The following is a 27,524-nucleotide window of genomic DNA, read 5'->3' on the forward strand; positions in this document are numbered from 1 at the left end:
AGTGAGTTTATTTACAGTGTAAGTGTGATATGCTATTTACAAAATCTTTCTGAGGTTGTTAGTTAAAAAGTCCATTATTTAGAAATTCAACAGAAGGGAGGTCCCATGAATCAGAGTCCTCTGCTTCTCCTGAAAAGAATCTCTCATCTCCACCAAGTGACGCACACTCCGCAGTTAGGGCACAAGTGCTTGACTGAACCAGGTGCATCCAGGATAGGGCTGATATCCCAGCAGGATCCTGCCCCTGTAAGGTATGTAGACACACCCACACACAGCAGCAAGCACACTGATGAAAAGGAAGAGCGAGAGAAAACAAAGTGGCGGGAGGAAAATTGTCGCGACACACTTGAGGACTGTGACAGATAAATAGATAGATGACATTTGTTTAAATCAAATTCAGATATTGAAGCTATTATGCATTGTTTCAGGGGAAAGCAGGGGATTAGGTGGGGGAATGATTTATTTCATTTGAAAGAGAACTCAGTACTTTCCAAGACTGAAAGTAGTGCTATAAGCTTTCATTGTGTTTTTCTCTTCCTCTTCTGTCTTTTCAAATAGCGTAAGAACATAGCAACAATAACTAAGATGGATAAAGTCCAATGGAACTTAGGTGAGTACTAAATTAACCTCACAATTTTTTTCCTTTATTGCTTCATTTCATTTGAATTCATTGTGATCGCTTACCTGACTGAGGCTGTGGCTGCTCAACAGCAAGAAACCTGTTCTGTTAGGCAGTTGTGAATCCCGGTATCTGTCTTGTAAAAGTAAATATGTTGGAAAGTACAATACTCAATCTGCTGAAAGTGCACATTCCCTTTCTTCAGTTCCTCAAACACATTCCTGTCTGCGGCAATGATTGAAAAGTATTCTACTTCTGTTTTTTTCTGGGTTTCATTCACATTAATCACTCCATTATTACTTCAGCAGAAGTCATTTTCTGGACTTTCCATAAAACACATGTGACACTGTGACAGGAGGAACCTTACCCATTCTTTTGGGGTAAAAAATGGTTATTCTAGCCTACTGACATAATGAGACAATGGCTATGATGCAATCAAATAGTTACTCAACTAGACTTTGATTCGATAGTATTTAGCAATTTTGTCTGTTGCTTAAATTGCTTTCCTCTTGTTTTAAAAGAAGGAAAGAAATATTTGACCTTTCACTGTGTTTCCAGGTGCTGTCACTGTGTTGCTGTTCACTGTGTACCACAGTCACGCAGCAGCTGCCAGGCTGAAGGAACATCTGGCTGATTGTCTGGAGGACAAAGACTATAATGAACTGCTGCTGACAGCAAAGACTGGTCTTCCACACATAAATACATCTCATCATGTTGTTATTGTTGGAGCTGGAATGGCTGGGTTGACAGCTGCCAAGTTACTGCAAGATGCAGGACACAAGGTACATGTATCACACATATATCTTGATAATAACAATAATATAATATAATGACAATCTAAATGCAATGTTAGCTGTCAAATCAAAGAGATTTCTGAAGATTTACAACCTGTAAGAAAACAAAAAAAAGTGCAAATCCCACATAAGTTACGTTTTTCTAACAGTGTAAAATTATGGCATTTTAAATAAACACCTTCATCACCTTTATGGGGATTTTGGTATCATGAATTGGTATCATGATTCTTTACTTCCCCATTTTCTTTTTTCTGTACTATTTCCATGAGATTCACAGCAAAGAGTCTCATCAAAAACAATATTCACAATAACCATCCATGGCTGACGACCACCGTCAGTGTCAAAGCCTTAATATAACATTGGGCACTTCAATTCTCCAAATCTCTTTTTCTATTTTTTTGGATAAAGTAATAGTTCATTAGTTGCTAATGTTCCACTCAGGAGGAGCAAAAAAAGCAGCCCATGTTTTTAAGCTTTGCATAAAACTTGGTAGTTGTAGTACAAATAAAGTAGATCAATAAACAATAAATGGTAAGGCAAGGCAAGTTTATTTATATAGCACAATTCAACAACAAGGTGATTCAAAGTGCTTTAAAGAGACATTAAAAATGAAAACAAATAAAAAGCATGATTACAATTGATTAAAAAACAGTAGATAAAATCAGTAGTTAAAATGTAAGTTTTGAAATTTAAGCTTAAAAGAGTGGATTTGATGTTTTATTCAAATGCAGCTGAGAACAGGTGAGTTTTCAACCTGGATTTGAATAAACTGAGTGTTTCAGCTGATCTGAGGCTTTCTGGGAGTTTGTTCCAGATATATGGAGCATAAAGGCTGAATGCAGCTTTATGGTTCTGAATATGGGAACTGATAAAAAACCGGATCCAGATGACCTGAGGGATCTGCAAGGTTCATACTGGGTCAGGAGGTCACTGATATATTTTGGTCCTAAACCATTCACAGCTTTATAGACCAGCATCAGAACTTTAAAGTCTATCTGTTAAAGTGAATTGTTAAATGTTTGTCATTTTTATGCTTACCATCTCTACATTGTTTTAAATCTGTGATGAAAGGAATTCTTTTGTCCCCCTCCCCAGATTCTCGAGGTTCTGAGTGGGGGCTGTAGTGTTTTATCACAGGCACATCCTTGTGAAGGTCTGTTTGATGTTTGGTAAGCTTCCTGCCCTTTGTATGGCTTCACTTTGTTATCTATGGTAAACCATACATTGGGTGTGGGGGAGACTACCAGGATGTTGTTAGAAACCGTTGTGATTAGGAAGTCACGCACACAGAGAGGAGTGTAGAAATGTGTGTAAAAGTCGTCTCCACATCTGGCTTTTGCTTTCTCTGTGCACAAGGTAGGCCATGTCAGTTTGAGCTCATACTTTTGTCATAGATCCGTAAGCATAGAGGGATCCAAACTTCAAGTACTTGTGTTTATTCACACACATCAAAACAAACACAAGTGTTTATTTACAAGTATAGGATTATTTGCAATCGCCATATTGACTATATGGGTTTCTTGGTCTGCAGTGAACATGCTTCCTCTGCCCCAGCATCTGGTCATATAGCAATTCTGTAAAGTAACAATTTCAGTATTTTTACATCTATGGTATTGGTGTGTTTCTCATTGGCATATGGCAGTGCTACAAATCTTAGTGCAAAGTGACTGTACTAACTGATTCTCATTTCAAGATGTCCTTATGATGCTTGTCACAGTGTAGCGGCTCGAGTTAGGCTGGACCCGTTGGCCAGCTTCCCTCAGGGTCATTCCACGGTTGATTACATGGTCCACTATTGTAGCTCTGATGTAATCAGCAATTCTATTTCTTACTCTTCTTACCCTTCCTCTCCCCCTCCTCGTCCTCCTCTCCCCCCTCCTCGTCCTCCTCTTGCTCCTCCTTGTCCTTGTCGTCCTCTTCATCCTATTTCTTCACTCCACGACCTCTTCCTCGGCCTCCTCTGTCATGGTCTCCGTGCCTGCCCGGCCGGCCCCACAAGGCTACATTTGCTGTTTTGGTTCTCTCTCTCTCTCTCTGCCTGGGCGGAGCTCACTGTGGGCTCCCGCCCTTGGCCCACACGCCTGACGACAATCACCTGCTATTTGAGGCTGGAACACAGATCCTCTCGTCGCTGGATGATTGTACTACTGACGTTAGTGTTCTCACAGCTCTTGTGAACTTGTGCTTCGTGATTTGTGATTAGTTTGTGACTTCCCTTCTCTTCTGCTTCAGACCTCCCCCCCCCCGGACCTGCGACCTCCCTGCCGTGTGAACGTGTGTGAGTGTGGGCAAGAAGACGTGAGCGAGTGTGAGAGAGCTACCCTGTGATTTCCCTGGAGTTTTGGATTCCCTTCACTGTATATATATTGTGCACTGGAACTGTAAATAAACTGTATTTTGGAGACATCTACCGCTCTGCACTTGAGTCCCTACAACCAGATCGTGACATCCTCTACTTCTCACTCTTCCTGCTCCCTCCATTGTACTCCACACACAGAGCTTACCTGTATTATAGTGCTTTTTGGCCAGGGTGAAGGGAGTATCTGCCATCAAACAAGAAGACAGCCTCATGTAACTACAACGGTGTTTGCTAGTTCACCTTACATGCATTAATTTAATAACGTGGTTAGCCTACTCAACGTAAATTACACACGAACAACATTAAGCTACTCACGCAGAGAAGAACGGCTTCTGCTGCCATCATCATCCGTCATCATTTCTGCTACACTGGCAGGGCTAGGGGCCAGGACTCTCCTCTTCGGGTTTTTGGGGTATGTTGCTAACTCCGGGTCCGATAACAGGCAACCCACCTGCAGTAGATGTGCCCGGTGTGAGGTCTTGCAGCAAGCTATCAAATACGGCGCATTTCTCGGCTTTTAACAAAATGCTATACGTCATCAGGTGTTCCATCAGATTTGAGGTGTTACCTCCTTTGCACAGTATCAGCTTAAAGCACTTGTTGCAGGCTGCTCAGTTTGCATCTTTTGCTGTGAAGTACAGCCAGACTTTTGACCACTTCGCCTTGGGCATTTTTAATCTGTAGCTCTGCTCTAAAAGAACATATGTACCTGGGCCTGCCTACTACGCTCACAAAGGTAAAATGATTGGCTAGAATCCAAAGTGTATGACATTTAAGGAAAAAAAAGCACCAAAATGTGCGCTGCTTTTCGGTATGGTTACTACCGTTTATGTCAGAACCGGTGCCATAATGTCACTGGATACCGGTACCCATCCCTAGTTACGAGGGGAGGTACGTGTTGTAAACTATTGTTTATTGTGGGAGCTTTTTCAATAAAAGGCACCGAGAGGAGGCCATCGTCGGGGTCATTCGTAATGAGCTGAGATACCGACGACGCCTCCCTTGCAAGTAAATCGATCGATCGCTGTTGCCTTGTTTTTCTTTCACGGAAATAAGTCCTGGATACAGCGGGGTCTGAGTTTAGACCCAACACTATCCTCTGACGGACAGGCAGCCAGTGTAAAGACCTAAGAGCTGGACTGATGTGGTCCACTTTTTTGGTCTTAGTGAGGGCTCGAGCAGCAGAGTTCTGAATGAGCTGTAGTTGTCTAACTGATTTTTTAGGTAGACCTGTAAAGATGCTGTTACAGTAATCAAGCCTACTAAAGATGAATGCATGGACTAGTTTTTCCAGGTCCTGTTGAGACGTCAGATCTTTTTTCCTTGAAATATTCTTGAGGTGATAGTAAGCTGATTTTGTTATTGTCTTAATGTGTTTTTCTAAGTTTAGGTCTAGGTCTCCTGATGACAGTGTGATATATATTTGTGTGTCATCTGCATATCTGTGATAGTTTATTTTGTTGTTCTTTATAATCTGTGCCAGTGGGAGCATGTAAATGTTAAACAGAAGGGGTCCCAAGATGGAATCTTGGGGAACTCCACATGTGATACTTGTCTGCTCAGATATGAAGTTACGTATTGATACAAAGTATTTCCTGTTTTCTAAGTATGTTTTGAACCAGTTTAGTACAGTTCCTGAAAGACCTGTCCAGTTCTCCAGTTGTTTGAGTAATATGTTGTGGTCAACTGTATCAAATGCTGCACTGAGATCCAGTAAAACTAAGACTGACATTTTTCCACTGTCTGTATTCAGACATACGTCATTAAACACTTTGGTCAGCGCGGTTTCAGTGCTGTGGTTCTATCGAAAACCTGACTGGAAGGCATCAAAGCAGTTATTCTGTTTTAAGAAGTAATTGAGTTGTTGAGAAACTGCTTTTTTAATGATCTTACTTAAAAATGGGAGATTTGAGATCGGCCTGTAGTTGTTCATTTGTGTCTTGTCAAGATTGTCCTTTTTCAGTATAGGTTTAGTTACAGCAGTTTTTAGTGGTTCTGGAAACACACCTGACATTAAAGAAAAGTTGACGATCTGTAACAGGTCTGACTCCAAAGTCTTTGAGACCTTTTTGAAAAAACTTGTGGTATGGTAAATGGTAATGGTAAATATTTAATGGTAAATAAATGGTAAATAATAAAACAAACATTAGCAAGTGTAGTTAGAATAGAGGCTACAAAGATGACTGCATTATCAGTATGATTATTATAATGAAAGCAATGACACATAACAAGCAGCAAAAACATTAACAATAGTTCCCAAAAGGTTGATTCTGTTCATCTGGACGTAGCGTTTTCAGTGGGAGAAACATTTCATCACTCATCCAAGTGACTTCTTCAGTCTCAGCTGACTTCAGGTTTGCCCAATCTTATAAACAGAATCAACCTTTTGAGATTTACAGACATGTGTGAGCATGCATCAAGACATTAACAATAGCTGTATCAGCAGAAGCAGTAACAATATTGTTATTAATATTTCCTAAATACCATTAATACTGATATTTCCTAAACACTACAACACCATCCTTTTTTCTCCACAAGTGTTTGGCTGTTTTTATCATTCATTTGCTTGTTATTTTCCAAAGGGTTTGTTACTCCTTCTGAAAACTAACCAGGAATTTCATCTGTTACACAAATGTGTAAACATTTACTTAACCGATAAAACATATGCATAACAACCATAACAATTCATCTTAAAGTCCATCTGTTATGATGGATAAACATTTGCATTGCACTCATTATTCTAGTGGTACTATTGTGTTTCTAATTCTAAATCATGTGGTTGTCAAGGTAACTATTGTAGAAGCAAGTGGTCGCGTTGGTGGACGGGTTGAAACCTACAGAAATGAAAAAGATGGGTGGTATGCTGAACTGGGGGCCATGAGGATCCCAAGTTTTCACCGGTAAGTTTTAACTATACAGATTAAATCCATTGAAGGCGTGCATTAAATCAAAAGGAAAACCTCGCAAACATGTGTTTTCCTTATCTTTAACATCTGGGATCATATATATCTAACTCTGCTACCACTGACTTTGTCTTTCTACAGAATTGTGCAATGGTTTGCTGATGACCTAGGGGTCAAATTGAATGAATTCATCATGGATAACCCTAACACCTTTTACCATGTTAATGGAAAGCGGAAAAGAACATTTGAAGCACAAGCAAATCCCGATGTTCTTGGGTACAATGTGTGGCCAAGTGAGAAAGGGAAGTCAGCAGATGAACTCCTTCAGCAAGCTTTACAGAAGGTGAGAAAAAAGGAAGCGAGTCAAACATCTCTGGCATAAAAGAGTTGGATGGAGAAACATACAGTAGCTAATTCCTCCAGTTATTCAATTTGCAACTTTTGCAAAAATGGAACCCTTTTTCATCATTATTGACCACATAACACGTCACTGACCACTAGCACAAAAAAGGGGAATCTCAGAGTGGTTAGTGATGCATGAACATGTATGTTTCCTTGAATTTTAAACTGTTCAAATCATTAAAGCAGTTAAACTAAATTAAGCACACTCAAATGCATTTAAACATTTTCTACTCAACACTATGTAACATGACAAATGTTTTGACTGAAGATATTCTGAAAAGTCAAAGCAAGAAATTAAAATTGATTTCACCAACTGCACCTGCTCCTTCAGTCATGAAAGTATATTGTAGACTAACATGGACATTTCTGACTGCTCATTGCAAAAAGAATCAATGCACTAAGTAAGGTTCTGGACTTTTTCCATATAAACAACTGTTCTTTCTCCTTTTTTGGTAGGTAAAGGATGAGGTGGAGGCTCATGGCTGCTGGGCTGCACTGAAAAAATATGACCATTATTCCGTGAAGGTATAAATCATAATGAGATAATGAATGGTAAAATGAGAACAGTCCTGGTTGACTAAGTGAATGATGAGGATATATTCTGAAGAATCAGAGTACTTGCATTGGCATTTCTAAATGTTAAACATTTAAATGATTACCACATTTTATTACAAATAAGGGTATATGGATAACATAAACTAGTAAAAACACATTAGTAAATATTTATTTTAATAAAAAATTACTTACGTCATTTTACTTTTTAACCATGAACCACAAAACTGAAAGAGGTGGTTGTAACTGTTACAGCACAAATGTGTGTCAGTGCAAGTAAAACTAGCAAAAACATTTAATCAGATGATATTAATGTACATCCTGAGTTCACAAAATGTAATTGTTTGTTGCAAATAGGAGTACCTGAAAGAAGAAGGAGATCTGAGCCCCGAAGCATTGAGAATGATTGGAGAGCTGCTCAATGAACAGAGTCTTATGTACACTGCACTTAGTGAGATGATCTATGACCAAACTGACATCAGTGACAGCACCAAGTAGGGCCTGACAACTCCTCAAACCTTCTTCATGTTTACATTTATGTGTAAAAACATAATTAAAATGTCTTTATTATCACCCAAGTAGAGCTTACAACAAATTTAAGAGTGCTTCTCTACCATTTGGTCACAAAAAGAGACAGTCACACACATGATTAATCCAAGAAAAAACTAATGTAATAATATATAATAGCTTAAATGTGCTTTTTTATCATTTGAGCCATTTAACATAGCAGCAAAGGCTTCAAATATAAAATGTATCTTATGTGTTTGCAAACAGCAACTGCAATTTTTCATGTCTTTATGTAGAATATAAAAAAGTATCTGAGTTTCCAGTGCATGCAAGCATATCAATAAACAATGATAACATCCAGAAGACACGGAGCAGTTAAACAGTCATTTGGCACGACTTGTTTTGATATTTCCTGCTCTTTTTACGTAAGCGCTTCACTATGTTTATCATGAGGGCCTTACCTTTGCCGCAAGGTATGGAGCACTTATCATCACGAAGCACGACACCATAGCATTGTGATGACTGAACTTGTTCGAACATGCAGCAGAAGAGATACAAACATTTAATGTGATCCAACAGCCACACACACGCAATAAAGTTTGCTTCTGCCTGCTCTGAGCAGTTCATTAGAACCTAAAAATGGAATTGTAGAAACTGTACATGTAAATAATTTCCTACAGATATTAACTGCAATAATAATAAAATGTTATTTTTATGGCTCTTTTTTTATAGGTACTTTGAAGTTGTTGGTGGGTCTGATCTTCTCCCCAAAGCCTTTCTTACTGTCCTTGATATCCCTATTCTCCTGAACTCTAGAGTCAAGCGTATCAGTCACTCACACAAAGGAGTCATTGTATCATACCAAACCGGACAACAGTCCTCTCTTACTGATCTTCAGGCTGATGTTGTCCTAGTAACAACCACAACAAAAGCAGCTCTATTTATGGATTTCATCCCACCTCTGTCCCCCAAAAAGATGGGGGCACTGAGGGCTGTCCATTATGACAGCTCCACTAAAATCCTCCTCACCTTTAACAACAAGTTCTGGGAGAACGACGGTATCCGAGGAGGAAAGAGTATCACAGACGGGCCTACTCGTTTTATCTACTATCCCGGCCACAATTTCCAAAAAAATAAAACCATTGGTGTCCTCCTGGCATCCTACACCTGGGGTGATGATTCACTACTCTTCCTAGGTGCAAGTGATGAAGCCCTCAAAGAACTGGCTCTGAGCGATTTGGCAAAGATTCACGGTGAGCAGGTCTGGAATTTCTGCACTGGGGTGGTGGTGAAAAAGTGGAGCATGGATCCTTACAGCCTTGGTGCCTTCGCTCTGTTCACACCCTACCAACACTTAGAGTATGCTAAGCAGCTCTTTAAAAGTGAAGGCAGTGTCCACTTTGCTGGTGAACACACAGCCTTCCCTCATGCTTGGATTGAGACGTCCATGAAATCTGCAATAAGGGCAGCGAAAAACATTAACAGAGCTGTGCTGCTGAATTCAGAGTCAGCTAAATGTCGAAAAAGAGATGAACTCTAGGGTCTGACATATTTAGTCTTCAACAATCTTCAAAAGAAGGATCCTTAAACCACTTATGTACTTATTACAAACCAATCGTTTCCATGAATTAGCTAAGTGACAATACTAAATATTATTGTTTCAGAGTTTACAGCTTTTTATCCTTTTGTTAATTGATCTCTTTTTTGTGCTGTACTACTCACTTTTCATATAAAAGGCCTTGGTAAATTAGTGGTGATAGAGATATATTATTAAAAACTGTATCTGTATCAAAGACTTTTTGTGATGTAGCATTTTCACACAATAAAGTGGCAATGTTACACAAAGTTAATGTCTATAGTCTCATTTTTTTCTTTGTAATAATCAAACCTGCTCAAAGATATACGTCCTGCATGTGGTGCCACTGAAAACACGTGACTTCTGGAAAGACGTTTGCTTAGCAAATGACAGAATGATAAAAGATTTAAAGGAAGTTACATTTTTCTCATCATAGGACCCAAACAGTGGATGTATATCATCTGACCGCACGAGACAGGGAAAAACTGAAACCAAAACTGAAGCCTCATTTTCAAAAGAGGCGGGGCAAGCCTGTCCTTTAGGATGGGGCAGTCAGGTGAGTAGTATAAACAGGAGTGAACTGAAGTGAATGACAAGGAGGAGACAAGAGTTAAATCGGATTAGCAAGTTCTTTTAAACGGTAATATAGTTTTATTTCTGCTTGGTAAAAACAATACTTGTATTATATGTGTGCAGGTTTTTCATATTTTTTATGCTTTTTAAAAGATGATTACAAATGACTTTCTAGACTTTTTTTATCACAAAGTAAAACAAAATATTTATAGGGATTAGATAAATGCAGCACCAAATGTATCAGTTTGTATAGATAAATAAAAAAAAAACAATAAAGCAGTTAGAAAAGTGAAAGTATCTGAGGAATTTTTCCAAGGGTTAGAGTTATCTGCTGCACTCCCGTCTGTTCTTTCAGGATTTGAGCATGTATGTGGGTTTATGTTGATGGATATCACATAGGATATGAATAGTTGTGTTCTCCTGTCCTTAGAAAGAAAAGAGAACACAACATTTCTTTGTAAATAGTGTTAATGAATTTTCTCTGATAATAGAATAAAAAAATCAGCGGTATTACAAAGCACTGGCAGAAGTGAAAGTAAAACTACAGCTGCTGTGGTAAAATTTTGGGATATAAATGCTTCCTCTTTTTGAAATTCACAAATATGAAGATGAAAGATAAAGGTACTGTGTCCTGATCCCAGTTTCTATTTCTCATTCTAATTCAGTTTTTCGTCTTGTTCTTTACTTGCTGCCAAAGATATAAGGAAAACCATTGAGCAAAGTGAGATGAAGCCACAATTTGCCAAGTGGAAATTTTGTGAGTAATTCTGGTGCAATCTTTAATTTTGGTCTTGAAAATGTAAAAACTCCTGTAATGTTTGTTTGTTTTTTTAAATGTGTAATGATTCCGAGCTCCAGAGCTCTTCTTGCATAGTTTGCTGTTCTTTGTTGAGTTTGTGATCATCATTAAAATGTGCACCACGTGGTGTCCTGAAACACTTGGTGTTGACATTCTATAATCCCAGGAAGTCAATATGACTATCAAAATGGTAAATGGAGTGATTCTTATATAGTGCTTTTTTACTCTACCTGAGTACTTAAAGCTTTTTACTGGATTTACCTCATTCACCTAGTCACACCGATTCATACAAGAATATTGTTCTATGCAATTTGAGAATTGGGAAATAGAAATACTTTAAGTTTTTAGTTTTAATAAGTTTTTTGCACATTCATCATATATTATAGCTCAAAGTTATTAGTAACTGAAATTGTAACTCCACAAACTTAAATTTACTTATATGGATTATGTAATATGTAATGTAATATAATACGTATAATATGTATGTTATGTGTTATTCATAACATAAATGTTTTAAAATCTCTTTTTATCTTCAGTCCATTCATTTGCCATCAGTGTGCTGCTGTTGGCTTTGTATCCCACTGCTGCTGTTGCCAGCATGAATGAAGAGCTGGCTAAATGTCTGGAAGATGACGATAATTATCAGCTCATGGACACAGTGAAGACTGGCCTTCCTCAGATCAAGAAGTCTCATCATGTTATTATTGTTGGGGCTGGGATCGCTGGGCTGACGGCTGCCAAGCTATTGGAAGGTGCAGGACACAAGGTACATGCAAGATTTGAATATGTGTATGCCTAGTTATGTTGTCCATCCAGTGAATGCAAACACTGCCATCTGCAGGTTAAAAAATGGTGCAAGAAAATGTTTTCTTTTTAAAGTAGAATACATCTGTTCCAATGACATCATTTTATATTTAAAAGTGTTTAAAAATCTTCCCTTACTTTTAAAAGGACAAAAACATTTAACACATTTTTTTTATTCATGCCTAATTATTGTATCCAGTCAATGCAATTTTCTTTTATATGAAAATCATCTCCAACCCCAAAACACAAATCCCAAGAATTTTGTAATTTTGCTCACTTCACACTATGAGATTCTGGATCCAGAAGGATAAGAAGTTAGTTTGTAATATTTTCTTGAGACAATGAATTCTTATATCTGCTATTTATATTATATATAAATATTTTAAATTTTGTCCGGTCTTGCAGTGGTCCGAAAGGCTCTGGTAAAAAGTTCTTGTAAATATTCTCTTTAAATATATATTTTTAAGAGCCTGCTAACAATCATACAAACGTTATCAATCACATAAGTTGTGTTTTGGGCCCTAGTAGAAGTAATTTCATGTCTGAATTTGATACAAACGTCTTTGGACTTCATGTTTCTGTAAAACAAAAAGGTGCACAGTAGTGAAATGGCATGGATGAGGCATTTTTAAGATTCTTCTGAGATCAGAATGTGATTTGAGAGTGATTGCAGACAAGAACAAACACAATTACCTATCAACCTTTCTCATATTTTTTTAGCTTTCATTTAAACTCATTATAAATAAAGTCCTAATGGCTTATGTACAACACTCCTGGAGCATTACAAGTGTCTAATTCTCTGGATTTATAACAATATGGTATGTTTCTAGATGTTCCAAGATAGAACAGCAAAAGTATATATTTTCCACAATATTTTTGTTTATTGCTTTTTCTCTTGAACTGTTTGATTAAGGTAACCATCATAGAAGCTAGTCCTCGTGTGGGAGGAAGGGTGGAGACCTACAGGGATGAAGAAAATGGCTGGTATGCTGATTTGGGTGCAATGAGGATACCGAGTAACCACCAGTGAGTAAAAGAATGTCAAACATTGTCAAGTTTTGCTCTCAAAGGACCAGTTTTTGTACTGCATTATAAACATTAACAAGCGAATGACCTCATGCTTTAACAGGATCATCCGCTGGTACATCAAAGAAATGGGGCTCAAGCTGAATCCATTCATCATGTATGACTCCAACACTTTTTACTTGGTTAATGAACGGAACAGGACGAGGACATACGCAGTGACAGCAAACTCCGACATCCTGAATTATAAACTGCCAGAGAGGGAGAGGGGGAAATCAGCTGACGAACTGTTGTGGCAGGCTTTGCAGAAGGTAGGTAAAGATGTAGGAGGAATTCATGGCACTTTTTATACAGAGTGATACCATAGCAGAGCTGTCTATTAAAAATACAACAGATTCAGCAGTTGTCCTATAAAATATTAATTTAATGCATTTATGCACTCCATGGACTCTAAGCCTTAAATGCAAGTGTTGACTTATTCATGCAGACACACACTCCACATGGTTATCCCACTGTTACTGAAAATTAAAGTTAACAATTTCTTGTCACTTCATACTCTCAAATAAAGGCAAAAAAGCTCAAAAGATTTTTTTTTAAGTTTCTTAAAGGTTAAAATGCACAAGAAGCCAAAGAAAATGTACCAAATTGACAGTTTTCAAGGACCAGTTAAATGCAAATCTTAACATGTGAGCTGTTGAGTTTTTTAAGATTCAAATGGGCAATGCTTTGTCTTCATGTTTGTAGGTATTAAATATTTAATAAAATTGTAGGTGTTGTAGGCTCCTAATGGTGTACCAGTGTTTTACCAAGACTCAACTGGAACAGACTCCATTCCTGTAACGACTCTATTGGATGACGTGTTATTAATATTGCAATACAAAATTGCAATACTAAATGAGCTGTGCTCTGACTTTGCATACAGAACCACTGGAAATAACTTTTGTATGTATCTTTTCTTTCAAGGTGAGAGACGAAATTAAAGCCCATGGATGCAAAGCTGCATTTAAGAAATATGACCATTATTCAGTGAAGGTAAAGTGCAGAATCATCTTCTGAAATAGTGCCTGTTATGATATTAGGTCTTCATTGGACAATGTAAAAAAAATAAATTTACTAAAAGACCATGTACAACCTTCTTTTTTTATAGGAGTACCTGAAAGAGGAAGGTGGTTTAAGTCCAGAGGCAGTGGTTATGATTGCAGAGTTACTGAATGAACAGAGCATGATGCATCTGGCTCTGACTGAGATGCTCTACGTCGAGAATGATGTCAGCGATAGCACAACGTAAGATTATTAGACTTAAAAAGGAAGTGATGGTAGTCGTGAACAATGCAAAGAAAGAATAATCAAATCTTATTTTTGTTCTTGTTTTGTTCACAATCCTGACCCAGTACAACGTTGTAGTTGGATTTCCTTGATTGGATTTACTTATAAGCAAATTCTTAGGGAATCTCTCATAATTCCTGTTGAAAATTATACTCATATCAGCTACTCGCTTAGTTTAATGTTGTAACATTTAATCACAAAGGAAGCAACCAGTTTGCTGTATATGTAACATTTGAGACTAAAAACAAACAAGCTGGAAACAAATATGAGGTTATAACCATGTCTCTGTCATACACCCACCACAAAATACTACAACTGTAAAATTGAACATGAATAGGGTAACATCAAAGTAAGTAAATAACGAAGAAATGTGATGGTAAATATAATTTACTTACACGTCTAGGTAGCGAAATGTTCCCCTATTCCTAAATGCTGACTACTAACTAATTTCCTCTTAAATTCAACTGTTTATGTCACCACTGCATGGTCCTAAGGTCTTTGCACTGATTCTGTACAAAAGCTCAGGCTGACATTCGTGTTTTTGTGTTTGTTTGTTTTTTAAGGTATGATGAAATAACTGGTGGGACAGATCTCCTCCCCAAAGCTTTTCTCTCTTTCATTAATGGCCCCATCCTCTTCAACTCCAAAGTCAAATTCATCAGCCAGTCAAATGAGGGTGTAACTGTGTCATATAGAAGAAAGGGCGAGTCAGCTTTGACATACATTACTGGCGATGCCGTCTTAGTAACAACCACAGCCAAAGCTGCCCTCTTCCTGGATTTCAACCCACCTCTCTCCACCCAGAAAATGGAGGCATTGAGGGCTGTCCACTATGAATGCTCCACTAAAATCATCCTCACCTTCAAGAGGAAGTTCTGGGTGGACGATGGCATCCATGGAGGAAAGAGTATCACAGACCGGCCCTCTCGTTACATCTACTACCCCAGCCACAGTTTCCCAAGAAATCAAACAATTGGTGTCCTCTTGGCTTCCTACACCTGGGCTGATGACGCCCAGTTTTTACAAGGTGCGACCGATGAAGACCTTAAAGAGCTAGCATTGAGAGATTTAGCGAAGATTCATGGTGAGCAGGTGTGGGACCTCTGCATTGGGGTGGTGGTGAAAAGGTGGGGCATTGATCCATACAGCTTGGGTGGCTTTGCTTTCTTCGCGCCATACCAACACATAGAGTACGCAAAGGAGCTCTTCAGAAGTGAAGGCAGGGTCCACTTTGCTGGGGAGCACACAGCTTTCCCTCATGCTTGGATTGAGACATCTATGAAATCAGCTATTAGAGCAGCTAAAAACATCAACAACGCTGCACACGAGGAGTTGGCTAGAAATCAAGATCGAAATGAGCTCTGAAATGTCAAATATGTACTCTAGGTCAAACAGTTTTACTGAAGTTATATATAACCATTTTGGGATAAGGTATGTCAAATGTCAAAAAGAAGAAGCTGTTTCTTTTTATTTACAGTTCTAAATGTTGTTAAATAGTATTCACCCTGTTTCCAGAACAGTAAATACTGGGTTATGTTGCATTTTTGTTATCGGTTGTCTGAAATCACGTCAGGCATTTTTTACAATTCTTAATAAAATTATCCTATTTAAAGTTATGTTTTATGATAATTTTAGTCCATGTCTGTCCAATTCTGTCCAGAAATCTTGAGAAGGGGCTAATTGAATCCCGTCTTTTAAAGAAAAAGTCCCAACTGTGCAACCTGTAGTACTAGTAGCACTACTCTCTAGTGTTTTCTTTGCAGTTACATAAGTTTATATTGACATTTCAAGGCAGAGCTAACACTATTTAATACTTTCAATTTAAATGCACAATACTTTATTTAAACCCACGGGGCAATTAAGAAGTGTGTGTGTTTTGTTTTTTTAAATCATTGGAACCAAGCTGTTAAAGTGTGTGATTTATAGCAGAGGTTCCCAATCCCCGGGCCATGTACCAGTACCGGTTCGTGAGTGGTTTTGTTCAGGGTGGCGAGAGTTGAGGCTGGGGTGTGAAATGTATGGTTTTCAGGGTTTTTATCATTTTTTAGCGTTGTTTTGTTATTGTTTTTTATTGTTAACTCGGTTTTCCTGGGTCTTTTCACATGTGTTATGAATAAATCTTCTTTTTTTCAGTACCGGTACTAGTTTTATTTTGTTGTATTTATCCACGACACCTTATAGGACGGTCCGTGAAAATATTGTGGGGCATAAACCAGTCCGTGGCGCAAAAAAGGTTGGGGACCGCTGATTTATAGCACTGAAAATGTTTGTTTGAAACCAACAGCAGCAATTCTGACTTGTAACGTGCACATGTGAGGTTATCTGTTTCTTGGATCGCCATTGTGGGTGTGATACTAATATCAGTGATTTGTAGTACAACAAAGAAAAACAAAAACAAAACCTTGAAATATTTTTTAATATGTTAAACTGTTAAACTGTTATTTATAAATGTTTTTATAAATAAGAAAGAAAGTATACTTTATTGATCCCTGTTGGGAAAATTCCTCTCTGCTTTTAACCTATTCACTCAGTGAAGCAGTGGGCAGCCATTGGGCGCCCGGGGAGCAGTGTGTAGGGACAGTACCTTGCTCAGGGGTACCTCAGGGTAGCTGTTAAGGGGAATCGAACCCCCGACCTTCCAATCATGGGGCCACCACTCTACCTACTGAGCTATCCCTGCCCTATAACAGGGTTATTATTTCAGGCTTATCAATTAACAATTTAAAGATCAACTGAGCATTAACATGAATTAGCATTTTAAAAATTTTCCAATAAGTCTCTCTTCTCTCTCTCTCTTTTTATAATTCTCTGCAGTTTGTTAAATGAAGTATCCACCTGTTCTCATTTTAATGTGCCTCTGTGTTTACCATCTAGACAGCAGTTTTCCCTGAAGGTACAGAGAAATCATAGCATTGTTCAGTTCTGGTTACTTTTTTTGTGTCCAAATGTGATCAGATCACTCTAATTATTCTTATCTAATTACCCGATTCTGACTTAATGCTGATTTTGTTCGAATATCTGGGAGGAGAGAGTTTGCAGAAGAGAAATGTGCATGACTTCCCACCGATGCAGCAGGAAAACATGAATATCCAAATTTTTCTGAATTAATTTTCTAACATGTCAAAAATGAGCTAACAGAAAGGTTTGGGGCAAAGGCTGCTCCTCTGGCGTTACTTGCTATAATGTCTAACTATGGACTCCCTGGGTATCATGTTCATATTTTTTTTCTGCAACTTGCAAGAACTAGAGCAAGTAACCCTGAATGTTCCTTGGCACCCTCTTTTATACTCATTTTCCCTTTGCCTCCCCCTGTCTGGACATCCAATTCATATCGTGAACTTACAATTACTCGATGTCCAGCCACACATACACTGATGTTTTTTGCATATATGATTGAAAACAAAATTTTAACTCTAAACTTTAAAACCACATTGATACATGTTCTTCTTTTCTATGTTGTACTTTAAAATAACATGTTTTTAATTCTATACTTCACTTCATGGTTCACTCATTTTACTTTCACTTGAAGCAGATTTCTCATCAGGTCATTCTCACATGAAAATCCACATTCTTCAACATCAACCACTATTTGATTTAAATATAGTTGTAATCTGACAAGACTACAATCATCATAATCTAAATACTACGTTAAGAGGTTGAGAACAGAGGTGACAATCACCATCTCTCCATGCTAAGAAAAACATTATCAATACAATGATTTCCTTGAGAGTGTTGATGGAGAAGTATAGAGAAGGTCAGAAGGTGTTGCAATCTTCCTTTGTGTGTCTAAAGAAATCATATGATAGTGTCCCAAGACAAGAACTCTGTTATTGCATGAGCAAGTCAGGCGTGAAAGGGAACTAGCTGAGCCTGGGGCTGGACATATGAAAATGGCACGACAGTGGTGAGGTGTCGAGTCTAATTGTGTGTATTCACAGCAATGCAAAAATTACAATACAAATACAATAAAGATTTGATGACATAACAGGTGATGAAAATTGCACCGAAAATAAATGTACAAGTAGAAAATAATATTTACATGGATAGCCGCATTTACTTATTGCTGAAAAGGCAAAGTGAGAGTTTTCCTGCTCTGTGTAAAAACAGCAGAGGCAAAATCAGGCTGACGGGCAGAGAAACCCAGGATGAAAACATTAGAATCGCACACCTGTCTATATCACTCAGCAGATTTGTGATACCCAGAGCAACTGTAAAAAGTGTTCCTAGGCAAGACATAAGGAGAGCTGCCATTATGGCTGTGATGGTGTGGAAAGCTTTCTGTTTTGACCGATTCATCTGCTGCCTGTCTCCTCCCATTTCCCCTGGCCCTGGATGAACGAGAACACAGAGAACAGAGAAGCTACAAAAAGACACTATAACTAAGGAGACCAGAATCATACAGAAATATGGAATATATGGGACATTAGGGTAGTAGGAAACTGCTAGACCAACGCACCCAAAGCACAACAACCAGACAAACCCAATGCAGATATTTCTGATCCTGACACCACCTGATTGTTTCAGCCCCAGATAGGTGATGGGGTGAACTACAGCCAAGTAACGCTCCACACATGTCACAGTGTTAAAGAACATCTCTCCAGGGTAGCTGATAGTGATTGCAGACGTACCCATGAAAACCGCCACAAAGTTATTAGACCACCAGCAAAATATGACAAGTGTGGCCCCCAATACAAATATTAGCTCAACTATGGTGACATTATAGGTAAATATGTCAGAGTGACTCATTGCTGCAAAGGAACGCTGCTGCCGCTGCCATCGTTGGTACCCCAGGTACAAGACGATGATGGAGATTGGGAGAATGATAAACGTCTTGGTGACAAAGAAGGTGGTGACAATATACGATGCACTTGAGCTATAGCAGTCAAAGGTAAACGAAGAAGTGTTGTCTGACATGCTTCTTGTAGCTTTGAGCTCAGCTTCTTCTGCCCTGAGAAATAAACAAGAAGTGAGGCCACAATACTTCAACAAAAATCCCATTTATGTCTTTCTTTGTGTTTAGATATAGATGTTACAGTTCACTCCTGCTGCTGTGACAGTAATGAACTGTTTTTTAGCACTTCTTTTGTTTGTTTGACATTGACATTCCCATTTAATGTCAGTTCAAAGAAAAAAATGCTAAACAACTCCTGCAGTTGTGACAGTAATGAACAGAAGAACATTTTATGTCCACCTTCGTAGTTCACAAAAGAAATGAAGACAGTTCAAAGAAAATATTGTCTGAAATGCTCTGTAGGCCAATGCTAAACATTTTAGTATCGCCAGCTTCAGATAATAGTCTGTGGAAAATTAGCACATAGTTCAGTTACCATAATGGAAAAGTACAAATATTAACTGAAATACTTTATGAAGCTAAATGACCCCCACCTTGTCTTTTGTGGTGTTTGATTTAAATCTCCTGGAAATCCAAAATCACCAACTTGTCTTCATTAACATAAAAATCGACATAAATGTTTTTATGTCTAAGTGTGGTGAAAAGGTGGACTCCTGCACAACGGTGCCTTGTTGTTTGCAGTCAAACAAATGATTGAGTTTGCATTAACCTATGGTCTTAAGTTAGGAATGCAAATTGTAGTTTCACACTATGCGTCAATTGGTAGGTTGGAGCACAGGGTCAGCTGCTAATGAGTCTCACTGCTAGTGGAACGTATTGTTGTTGTTTAACAGGATTCAAATAACCTGGAAGCAAGTACTAGCTTTCACTGGAATGTTTACATAGTGTGTTTATTATACTGGCTGTTAAGAATAAAATAATAAGCAAATTGTTATTTTGCATTTTTAGTGTTTTCAGCCAAGTGTAACTATGGCTACTGTGCTATTTGTCAAGTGAATCACAATAGGTCTGATTGCACTTCCAAAAATGAAATTATGTAAAAGGATAAACTGACTATTGTTTATAGAGCACTTTTCTTCACAAATTAAAAACTCAAAGCACTTCTTTACTACAAGCCTCATTCACCCTCTTTCAGACGTTGGAGTGGCTGTAGCTCAGGAGGAACAGCAGTGCATCAACTGATAGCAAGGTTGGTTGTTCAACTCCCAGTTGATCTGTCTGTCTTGCACAAGATACTAACCCCAACTGTGAAGGTTAGATGGAAAGCACTTATCTGCGCATGTGAATCACGGATGTTGTATTAATTGATTTGTGTGTTCCAGGAGAGGAAAAATCAATATAAAGAATCAGTCCATTCACCTAGTCTGTAAAGTTACTTTTTTTTTTGTCAAATAACTTTTAATGAACTATTCACAGACACAACTGGATGCATCAGAGCAACAGTGTTTTTAGTATTTTGTTTATTAAGGACAGGTCAAGATGCAGGCAAAAACAACCATCCAAACAGCAATATAGGATTTATTAAACTTCATTACGCAATGTCTAATCTTTTTGTTGGCAAACAAAGACACATCCTACCGTTTGCAGGACAGGAACTTTGCACGCCCCAGGTTTCCATTGTGCCATTAAAAATGTATTCATATTATGTTCAATCAGATCATGATGCAGTGGTTAGGTAGGTCATTATTGAGAGTGACTCATGTTGTTGTTTGACAGGATTCAAATTCCCTGGAAACAAAGACTGGTATGTGGTCAATTCAAATCAAGGTAACCATTTGGAAAATTTACACGTGGTTCTACAGTGTGTGTTTCTTACTGACTATGAACAGGTGGGGATTCAGGGACTGTTGACCTGATGGATGATTGCTGACCTGATGCCAAGTTTCACTTTATTGATGAAAATGACACCTAGCCAATTTGTCACTGTCAAGTGATTCATGCTTGGCTGTTTTGTTATGTCAGTCAAATGAGTAAATGTTTCTACATGAATAAAAGCACATAAGAGGCTTGTTGATTTCAAGTGATCTGACATTTATGCTCTTATAATAGTTATACATACAGATAGATAGATTGTCCTTCCTCTTCTGTCTTTACAAACAGTGTAAGAGCACAGCAAAACTGACTGAGATATTAGGTTATTATTAATTAACCTCACAGTGTTTTTGTTTTGTTTCTCAAATCATTTCAATGGTTTCACTATGATGAGTGAGACTCTAGATGCACACGCAGAGAGCAGGAAATGAGTTTTGTCAGGCAGTTGTGAATGTGGTCTCACGACTGTCTAACAAAAGTAAAATCATGTTTGAAAGTTCAGTAGTCGATTTGCTCCAAGTGCATACTCCCTTTCAAAAGTTCCTTAAACACATTGCTGTGTTAAGGAACTGTCTCAGGAAGAACCTGACTCTGACCCATGGTTTTGGGGAATAAGTGATTCATCTTGCCTAGTCACACAAGTGAGATAATGTCTGTGGAAGTGACAAAAACAACCAGTTGCTCAACTAGACTTTGACCTTATAACACTCTGTATGACTTTGCAATTTTGTTAGATTTGCTTCTTAAACTATTCTTTCCAAAGAAACAAAGGCAGAAATGCATATTTTACCTTCCATTGCATCCAGGTGCTGCAGCCATGTTGCTGCTTACTATTTCACAGTCACATAACAGACGCTCGTGTGACTGATTGTCTGGAGAACATAGACTATAATTAGCTGCTGGGCTTTTGGCTGGGCTGATAGCTATGCAGGACACCTTGTACATGTAACAGATTAAATATGTTATGTGTTGTATGTCACAATAAGTGGCAATGTTGCTCTTCTGTTTCTCTTGTCTTTCAGGTATAACGTCCACCTATTGGCCCATTCAAATTTGGCCAATTACTCGCCAGGAATCATTAATTTTATGTCACATACATGAAGTGAAGACACAGTCGCCTGTTTATGGGGCTTTTGATCTCCCTGAAAAAAAAAATATTCCTGGCCCTTCTTTTTTCCTTGTCTGTAGTATTACCGTGAGATTCACAGCAAGGTTTTTCCATTTTTTATGAAAAACAATGTCCTATTCACCTATTCATAACTCAGCACCAGGTCAGTGTCAACACATTTTTAGAACAGTTGTGACCCCAAGTGGTGATAGTTGTCTATAATCTTTAGATGAAGTAATGGTTCATTCCTAGTGTTTCACTGAACAAAAGCAGACTTCGTTTTAAGTTTTACATAAAACTAAGGAGTTTACTTGGTGGTGGTAATAAATAATAAAACTAACACGAACCATTTCATGGTTCACTCATATTATATACACTCTCAGAAATAGGGGTACCAAAGTGTACCAAAAAGGGTACAAATGCTTGTCGCTGGGGGTGTTCCTTTTTGAAGGACATTTCTGTACCCTTTAGGCTTGGTACATTTTTGTACCTTATAAAGTTGTACCATCTGAAGTACAATCATGTACTTTCCTAAGACATAAATGTACCTTCAAACTATAGTACAGAAATGTTCCCTTGAAAAGGGTACAATAGGGTACCTATGAGGGTACCCCCCCAGCGACAACCTATTTCGTACCTAAAGAGACAAAAATGTACCCCCAATAGTCCAAAATATTTGGTTATTTAACTATTTATTTTCGATAATAGAATCACATCAAAGCATTTAAACAACCACAGGAATACATCCTTGATTACATTCATACATTGCCATAGGACATGTTAAGAAAAATACATTCATTTAAAAAAAGTAAACAATCACATAAAGACATTAAACACCTGAACACAATGTTTTGACGGATCACAGAGATGTCATGTATTTAAAAAACTGTCCACACAAATGTTTTGCTCTACTTCATCAAGCCAGAATATATATATGTCATATATATAGACAAAGTGGAAAATGTTCTTGCAATCACGTCACACAGAATACCTCAAGGACACAAACAGTCTATCATCAACTAAATAGGTGTCTAGAGCTTGAAAATCTAATTCATTTCCTGGATTGAACAGGATCCAGTCATTGTCAACTGCCACTTGGTAAGCATGGAAATGACATTCATAAGTGCGAGGAAGTAACATTTTCCCACACAATACCCAACAAGTATCAACATTCAAAATATACTTGATTTTAAAGAATATAGGTATGGCTTCAGTGTGTACATGGCCAACTACAAAAACATCCTCAAGTTCATATTTGACACTGCTGACAGATATAGCAGACACACGCTGAAGCACTTTATCCTGAAAATGCACATCTGTAAAACTTTTGTTCATTTCCAGAGCATTCTGTAAGTCACCTGGCAGAGATGAAAATGGCACACTGACACTTGTGCTGAGTGAATGTTCAAAGTCAACAAGCAACCTACCTGAAGAAAACTCCCAGCACTGTTTCATTTGATGACGATTGCTAAGAGTTGCAGTGATGTTTACAAAGTTTTTGCATTTACTCGCTATATTTTTGAAATATTGATGCTTGCTTTCATATCTCATACACCATAAAGGGCGAAGAGGACCATACATCAAAATCAGCCTTGGGTAGTGAATAAGGTAGTGACACTTGGGTGTTAAAACATTTCCAAAGACTTTTGTAGTCATTTCAAGAAATTCTTGAATAAGCAGGTTTAAATGAGCAAGCTCATCTTTTCTCACATTTGTAGCCATTACACGATCTACGATTTCTGAACATAATAAGAACACATGCCAATATGGAGTGCCAGGTGGAACATGGGGAGCCATTAAAAAAGGCAAGAGCCTGAAAAGGCACCATTTTTGACTGGCTGATCCAACTATGTTAGAATTTCGAAGCATCTTTTCCGTCAGTGGCACTGGTCTGTTCGGCTTGTCATTCCTCCCAAACTTCACATTTTTCAGCTCATCATTGATTTCATAAATGGTGATGTGCTTTTCCCTGTGAGCTTTACAAATAACCAAGTTCATTACCAAAGGAATAACCCCCTCCAGCAAGTCGTGCATTACATCTGGGGGAAGAGACTGGGTCACATCAAAATAAGGCAGTGCATCAAATGTACAGTTACCATACACACCGTACAAAGCAGCACTCTCTGGGTTGTTTTCCACACAGTTTATGTGGTACTCATGTACTTTGGTTGTTCTAATAACAAAATGGTCCTCACAAAAGTGCTGTTGTATCTCCGAGTGCGAGGCCATACAAAATCGGCATATTCTGCCTGTATTGAAAGACATTGAGAAACGCCCAATCATATGAGCAGAAAGGTTGTCGCATGAAATGGTAGCAAGAGCAGCATGAACTGTGTGCTCTACTTTATCGACACAGATAGTGAAACCCTCTGTGGACAGCATCTTCAAGTCAGTTATCAAGGGCTGAAGTATAGTTTCAAGCCCACACTCTTTTAAATGTGAATGGCGAACCAGTAAGGCTAAATGAATGTGACTCAACTTTGAGCGATGTTTTCCACTTATGTTTCCTATAGTATAATAAAATGCACAGATTTTGTATTTAATTCGTTTTGCACCAAGGGGGTTCACAATTTCAAATTCATCTTCATAAAAATGAAGTCTTAGAGCTTGAGGATGGTCTTTGAAAAATGAGTGGTCTTTAAAATACATGCCATCTTTGTAATCAGTCAAAACATCATCATCTTGATTTCTGTGGTTATCCAGAACAATTTGTTCCCACACATCCTCCACCTGACAGTATTTGTTTAATACCTGTAGGATTGGAACATACGAATAACTACCAATTTTCACACCAGAATGGTCTCTTACTGTGTAACTGATAGGTTCTGTCATGTTCATTTTTGATTTGCAGTGTTCTTTTATCATAAATGGTGAACGAATTGAATCACATGCTTTCTGGAAAAAATCTGAAGTAGACAAAACCTGCTCAAGTTCTGGACAATCACTGAGGCGGAAACCATGTTTATCCAAATGATAACGAATAAACGAGTCGTAGTTTTCTTTAAAAAAACACAAAAGAAAACTAAGATCATCAACGATGTCTTGCTGAACAGAGTGTGGAAGGTTATTTTTTTCAGTACATTTGAGAATAAAGCTAAATAAATGATCTCCTAAATTATCAAGCAAACTGTCCATACTAGGTGGTGTGGGCTGCTGAACTGTGTGCGTCTCGTCTGAACTGTGTGTGTGTGTGGGTCTTCAACCTCTTTGTGTGCATGGTTTTCAAATCCATCTTCAACTACCTCAAGGCTATTCAAAACAGAGGGTTTGTGTTTGCGATACACATGGCGTCGAAAAGAGTGATACTTGGAAAAAGCTGCCTGGCAGTCATTTATTCCACAAGTGATGCTGAAATGAGGCTCATGTGCGTGTACTAACCCAACATGTATAATCAACTTCCTCAGAGTAAATGCCCTTTTTGAACATTTTGAACATTTGTGGAGTGGGGGCATATTTAATAGAGTTGGTTAAGTACCCTGGTGACACTTACTGGCAGGGGTTTGTCTCCCTGGTCTCCTATGTTGACAATGCAGTTCTGAAGAAAGACAAGTGTTTTCTTGAAGTATGCAGGGTAGGTCATGTTGAACATGAAGAAGGTGGAGAATGCTGAGATGCAGGCCTCATCCAGCGAGACCTTCTTCAGTGGCAAATCCTTGGTCATTTGAAGAACATTTTGAAGACCAGCAGTGAAGTTTTCGCTAAAGCGGCGACAGATGTTGTCTTGGCAGGGATGCATTAAATCAACCTCATAACACAACTGGAAATGAAAAGAGCAGAATAGACAAAAGAATGACATTTTACATTGAGGATTTAAATTTTTGACATGTTTAAAGACACAGACTGGAGATAAATGTAAAGTGCTTTAACCCGTGAACAAAAATTCTAAAGATAATGAACAGATTGATTAATCAGTTAGTACAGAAAATAATAATCAGATTTAGAGACAAAAAATCATTAGCTGTTTCCCCAATCATCTTAACAATTCTTACCCCTGCAGATGTCCCCAGGAATGGATATCTCTTTAATAGGTCCACAGTACACATTCCTTCAGCTACCTCTCGACGTCTCCATGCAAAGGTTTTTGTCATGCGGTCTTTCACCAGTGCTGTGTCAGGATGTAGCTTCTTGTGCTGATCATTTAGCACCTTGATATGAGCATCAACGGAGGCTGCATCTTCCCCCACAAAGCACGAATCCTTTGTCAAAACAGATATCAGTATTATCATAAGTAAAATCTGATAAGTTAATGTTACTTGAAATGCGGTAATTTGTACACCAAATGCTTTGAAAAAAATGCAAAAATGTTGAATAGGAATTGCAAGTTGAGCTGACTTTTGTTAAATCAACTGTGAAGTTCCTTTTTCTATGTTAATGTTATCTGTTAACATGTTTCTTTCAATTAATGTTTACTTTTAGCTTTACAGTGAACATAATAAGACTACATATGTTACCTTAGCTCTTAAAGGCTGAGGGTGTGAGGACTTACGAGAGAGGGCTTCAGTCTCTTCAGACAGGAGCTGCTGGATTCCTCTGTGGTCCGATGTTTCTGCGTGCGTCCAAACTTTTCTTTAACCCGGTTCACTTCTTCGTTGCTGATTAGGGGAGCCCGTTCTGCTTTGAACTTTCTCTTGAGTTGGCTGTGCCAGGTGTCCTAGTTGTTTCAAATGTATATAAGTAGTTAATTATGCTTACTTTATATTAATATAATCTATAAAAGAAACAAAAAAGGAGAGGTACTCACATAACCATTTCCGTGTACATCTCTTAAAGGATACTTCACAATCAGGGCTTTGATGACCTGGATGTAGTCTGAGTGGGTTGGGTACCTGTTTCAAACATAAGAAAGACAACCCACAGTGCACTGATTACTCTTATCCTTTCCTGGGGGCTTTTCTGTTCTTCAATTCTTCTAATCATATTGTTATTACCGTAAATAGTATGTTGTAGACCAGGGGTGCTCAATACGTCGATCGCGATCGACCAGTCGATCGCAAAGGTAGTATTGGTAGATCGCATGGCATTAAAAAAATAGATGCCAGCCTATCATCCATCCCGTCACTTGATTGATACAGGGAAGCCAGTCAGATGACATCAGATTTTTTTCTGACGCTTAGGTCGCTGCGCATGCGCAAACAGCGGCGCGAAGTGTAGTAAAACTGACAAGCTAGTCAGCGAGTTAACTCCAATTTTTAGCTCTCGGTTTTTTCTCTTAAACCTGGCCGTCAGCAGCTACTGTCCGGACTATGCATCCCTGGCTGATTCAATTCAGTGCAAGTCATCAGAGTAAACTCAGGTAATGACAAAAAATTTACATAGTTAATTGTGTTGTGAAATATTGGATATTGCGGTTATGCATGTATATACATTGTAGATATAAAGAATCCTCAATATATTTATAAATAAGTATATGTTTTGGATTTTTGTAGTGGGTAGATCATTTTGACTTGGTCATTTTATAAGTAGCTCACATGCAGAAAAAGTGTGAGCACCCCTGTTGTAGACCAATGTCAAATCA

At 38.2% G+C, this 27,524-nt stretch overlaps 2 protein-coding genes across 2 annotated transcripts in view; one reads left to right on the forward strand and one right to left on the reverse strand.

Annotated features, from left to right (window-relative positions):
• Positions 1-585: 585 nt before the first annotated feature.
• Positions 586-15,602, forward strand: LOC308408913 (uncharacterized protein; the record flags this gene model as incomplete). The annotated part of the gene is made up of 14 exons (XM_080901381.1): positions 586-610; positions 1,178-1,401; positions 6,560-6,672; positions 6,817-7,018; positions 7,534-7,602; positions 7,987-8,123; positions 8,869-9,653; positions 10,983-11,042; positions 11,621-11,850; positions 12,802-12,914; positions 13,018-13,222; positions 13,875-13,943; positions 14,059-14,195; positions 14,801-15,602. 14 exons carry the CDS (start codon positions 586-588, stop codon positions 15,600-15,602), a joined length of 3,171 nt encoding a protein of 1,056 aa, XP_080757507.1.
• A 2,927-nt stretch (positions 15,603-18,529) lies between these two features.
• The window catches only part of LOC308408916 (sterile alpha motif domain-containing protein 3-like), a gene marked incomplete at its 3' end in the record, with an annotated part of 264,006 nt that continues 255,011 nt past the window's right edge, over positions 18,530-27,524 (reverse strand). Inside the window, exons 2-6 of the mRNA XM_080901397.1 lie at positions 26,751-26,835; positions 26,496-26,660; positions 25,999-26,205; positions 25,500-25,766; positions 18,530-18,565 (exon numbers count right to left, since the gene is read on the reverse strand). Of these exons, the coding sequence (XP_080757523.1) occupies positions 18,530-18,565; positions 25,500-25,766; positions 25,999-26,205; positions 26,496-26,660; positions 26,751-26,835 (760 nt within the window). The remainder of the gene's footprint in view (positions 18,566-25,499; positions 25,767-25,998; positions 26,206-26,495; positions 26,661-26,750; positions 26,836-27,524) is intronic.

Source organism: Rhamphochromis sp. 'chilingali', assembly GCF_963969265.1.
Source record: "Rhamphochromis sp. 'chilingali' genome assembly, chromosome: 1".
Lineage (NCBI taxonomy): Eukaryota > Metazoa > Chordata > Actinopteri > Cichliformes > Cichlidae > Rhamphochromis > Rhamphochromis sp. 'chilingali'.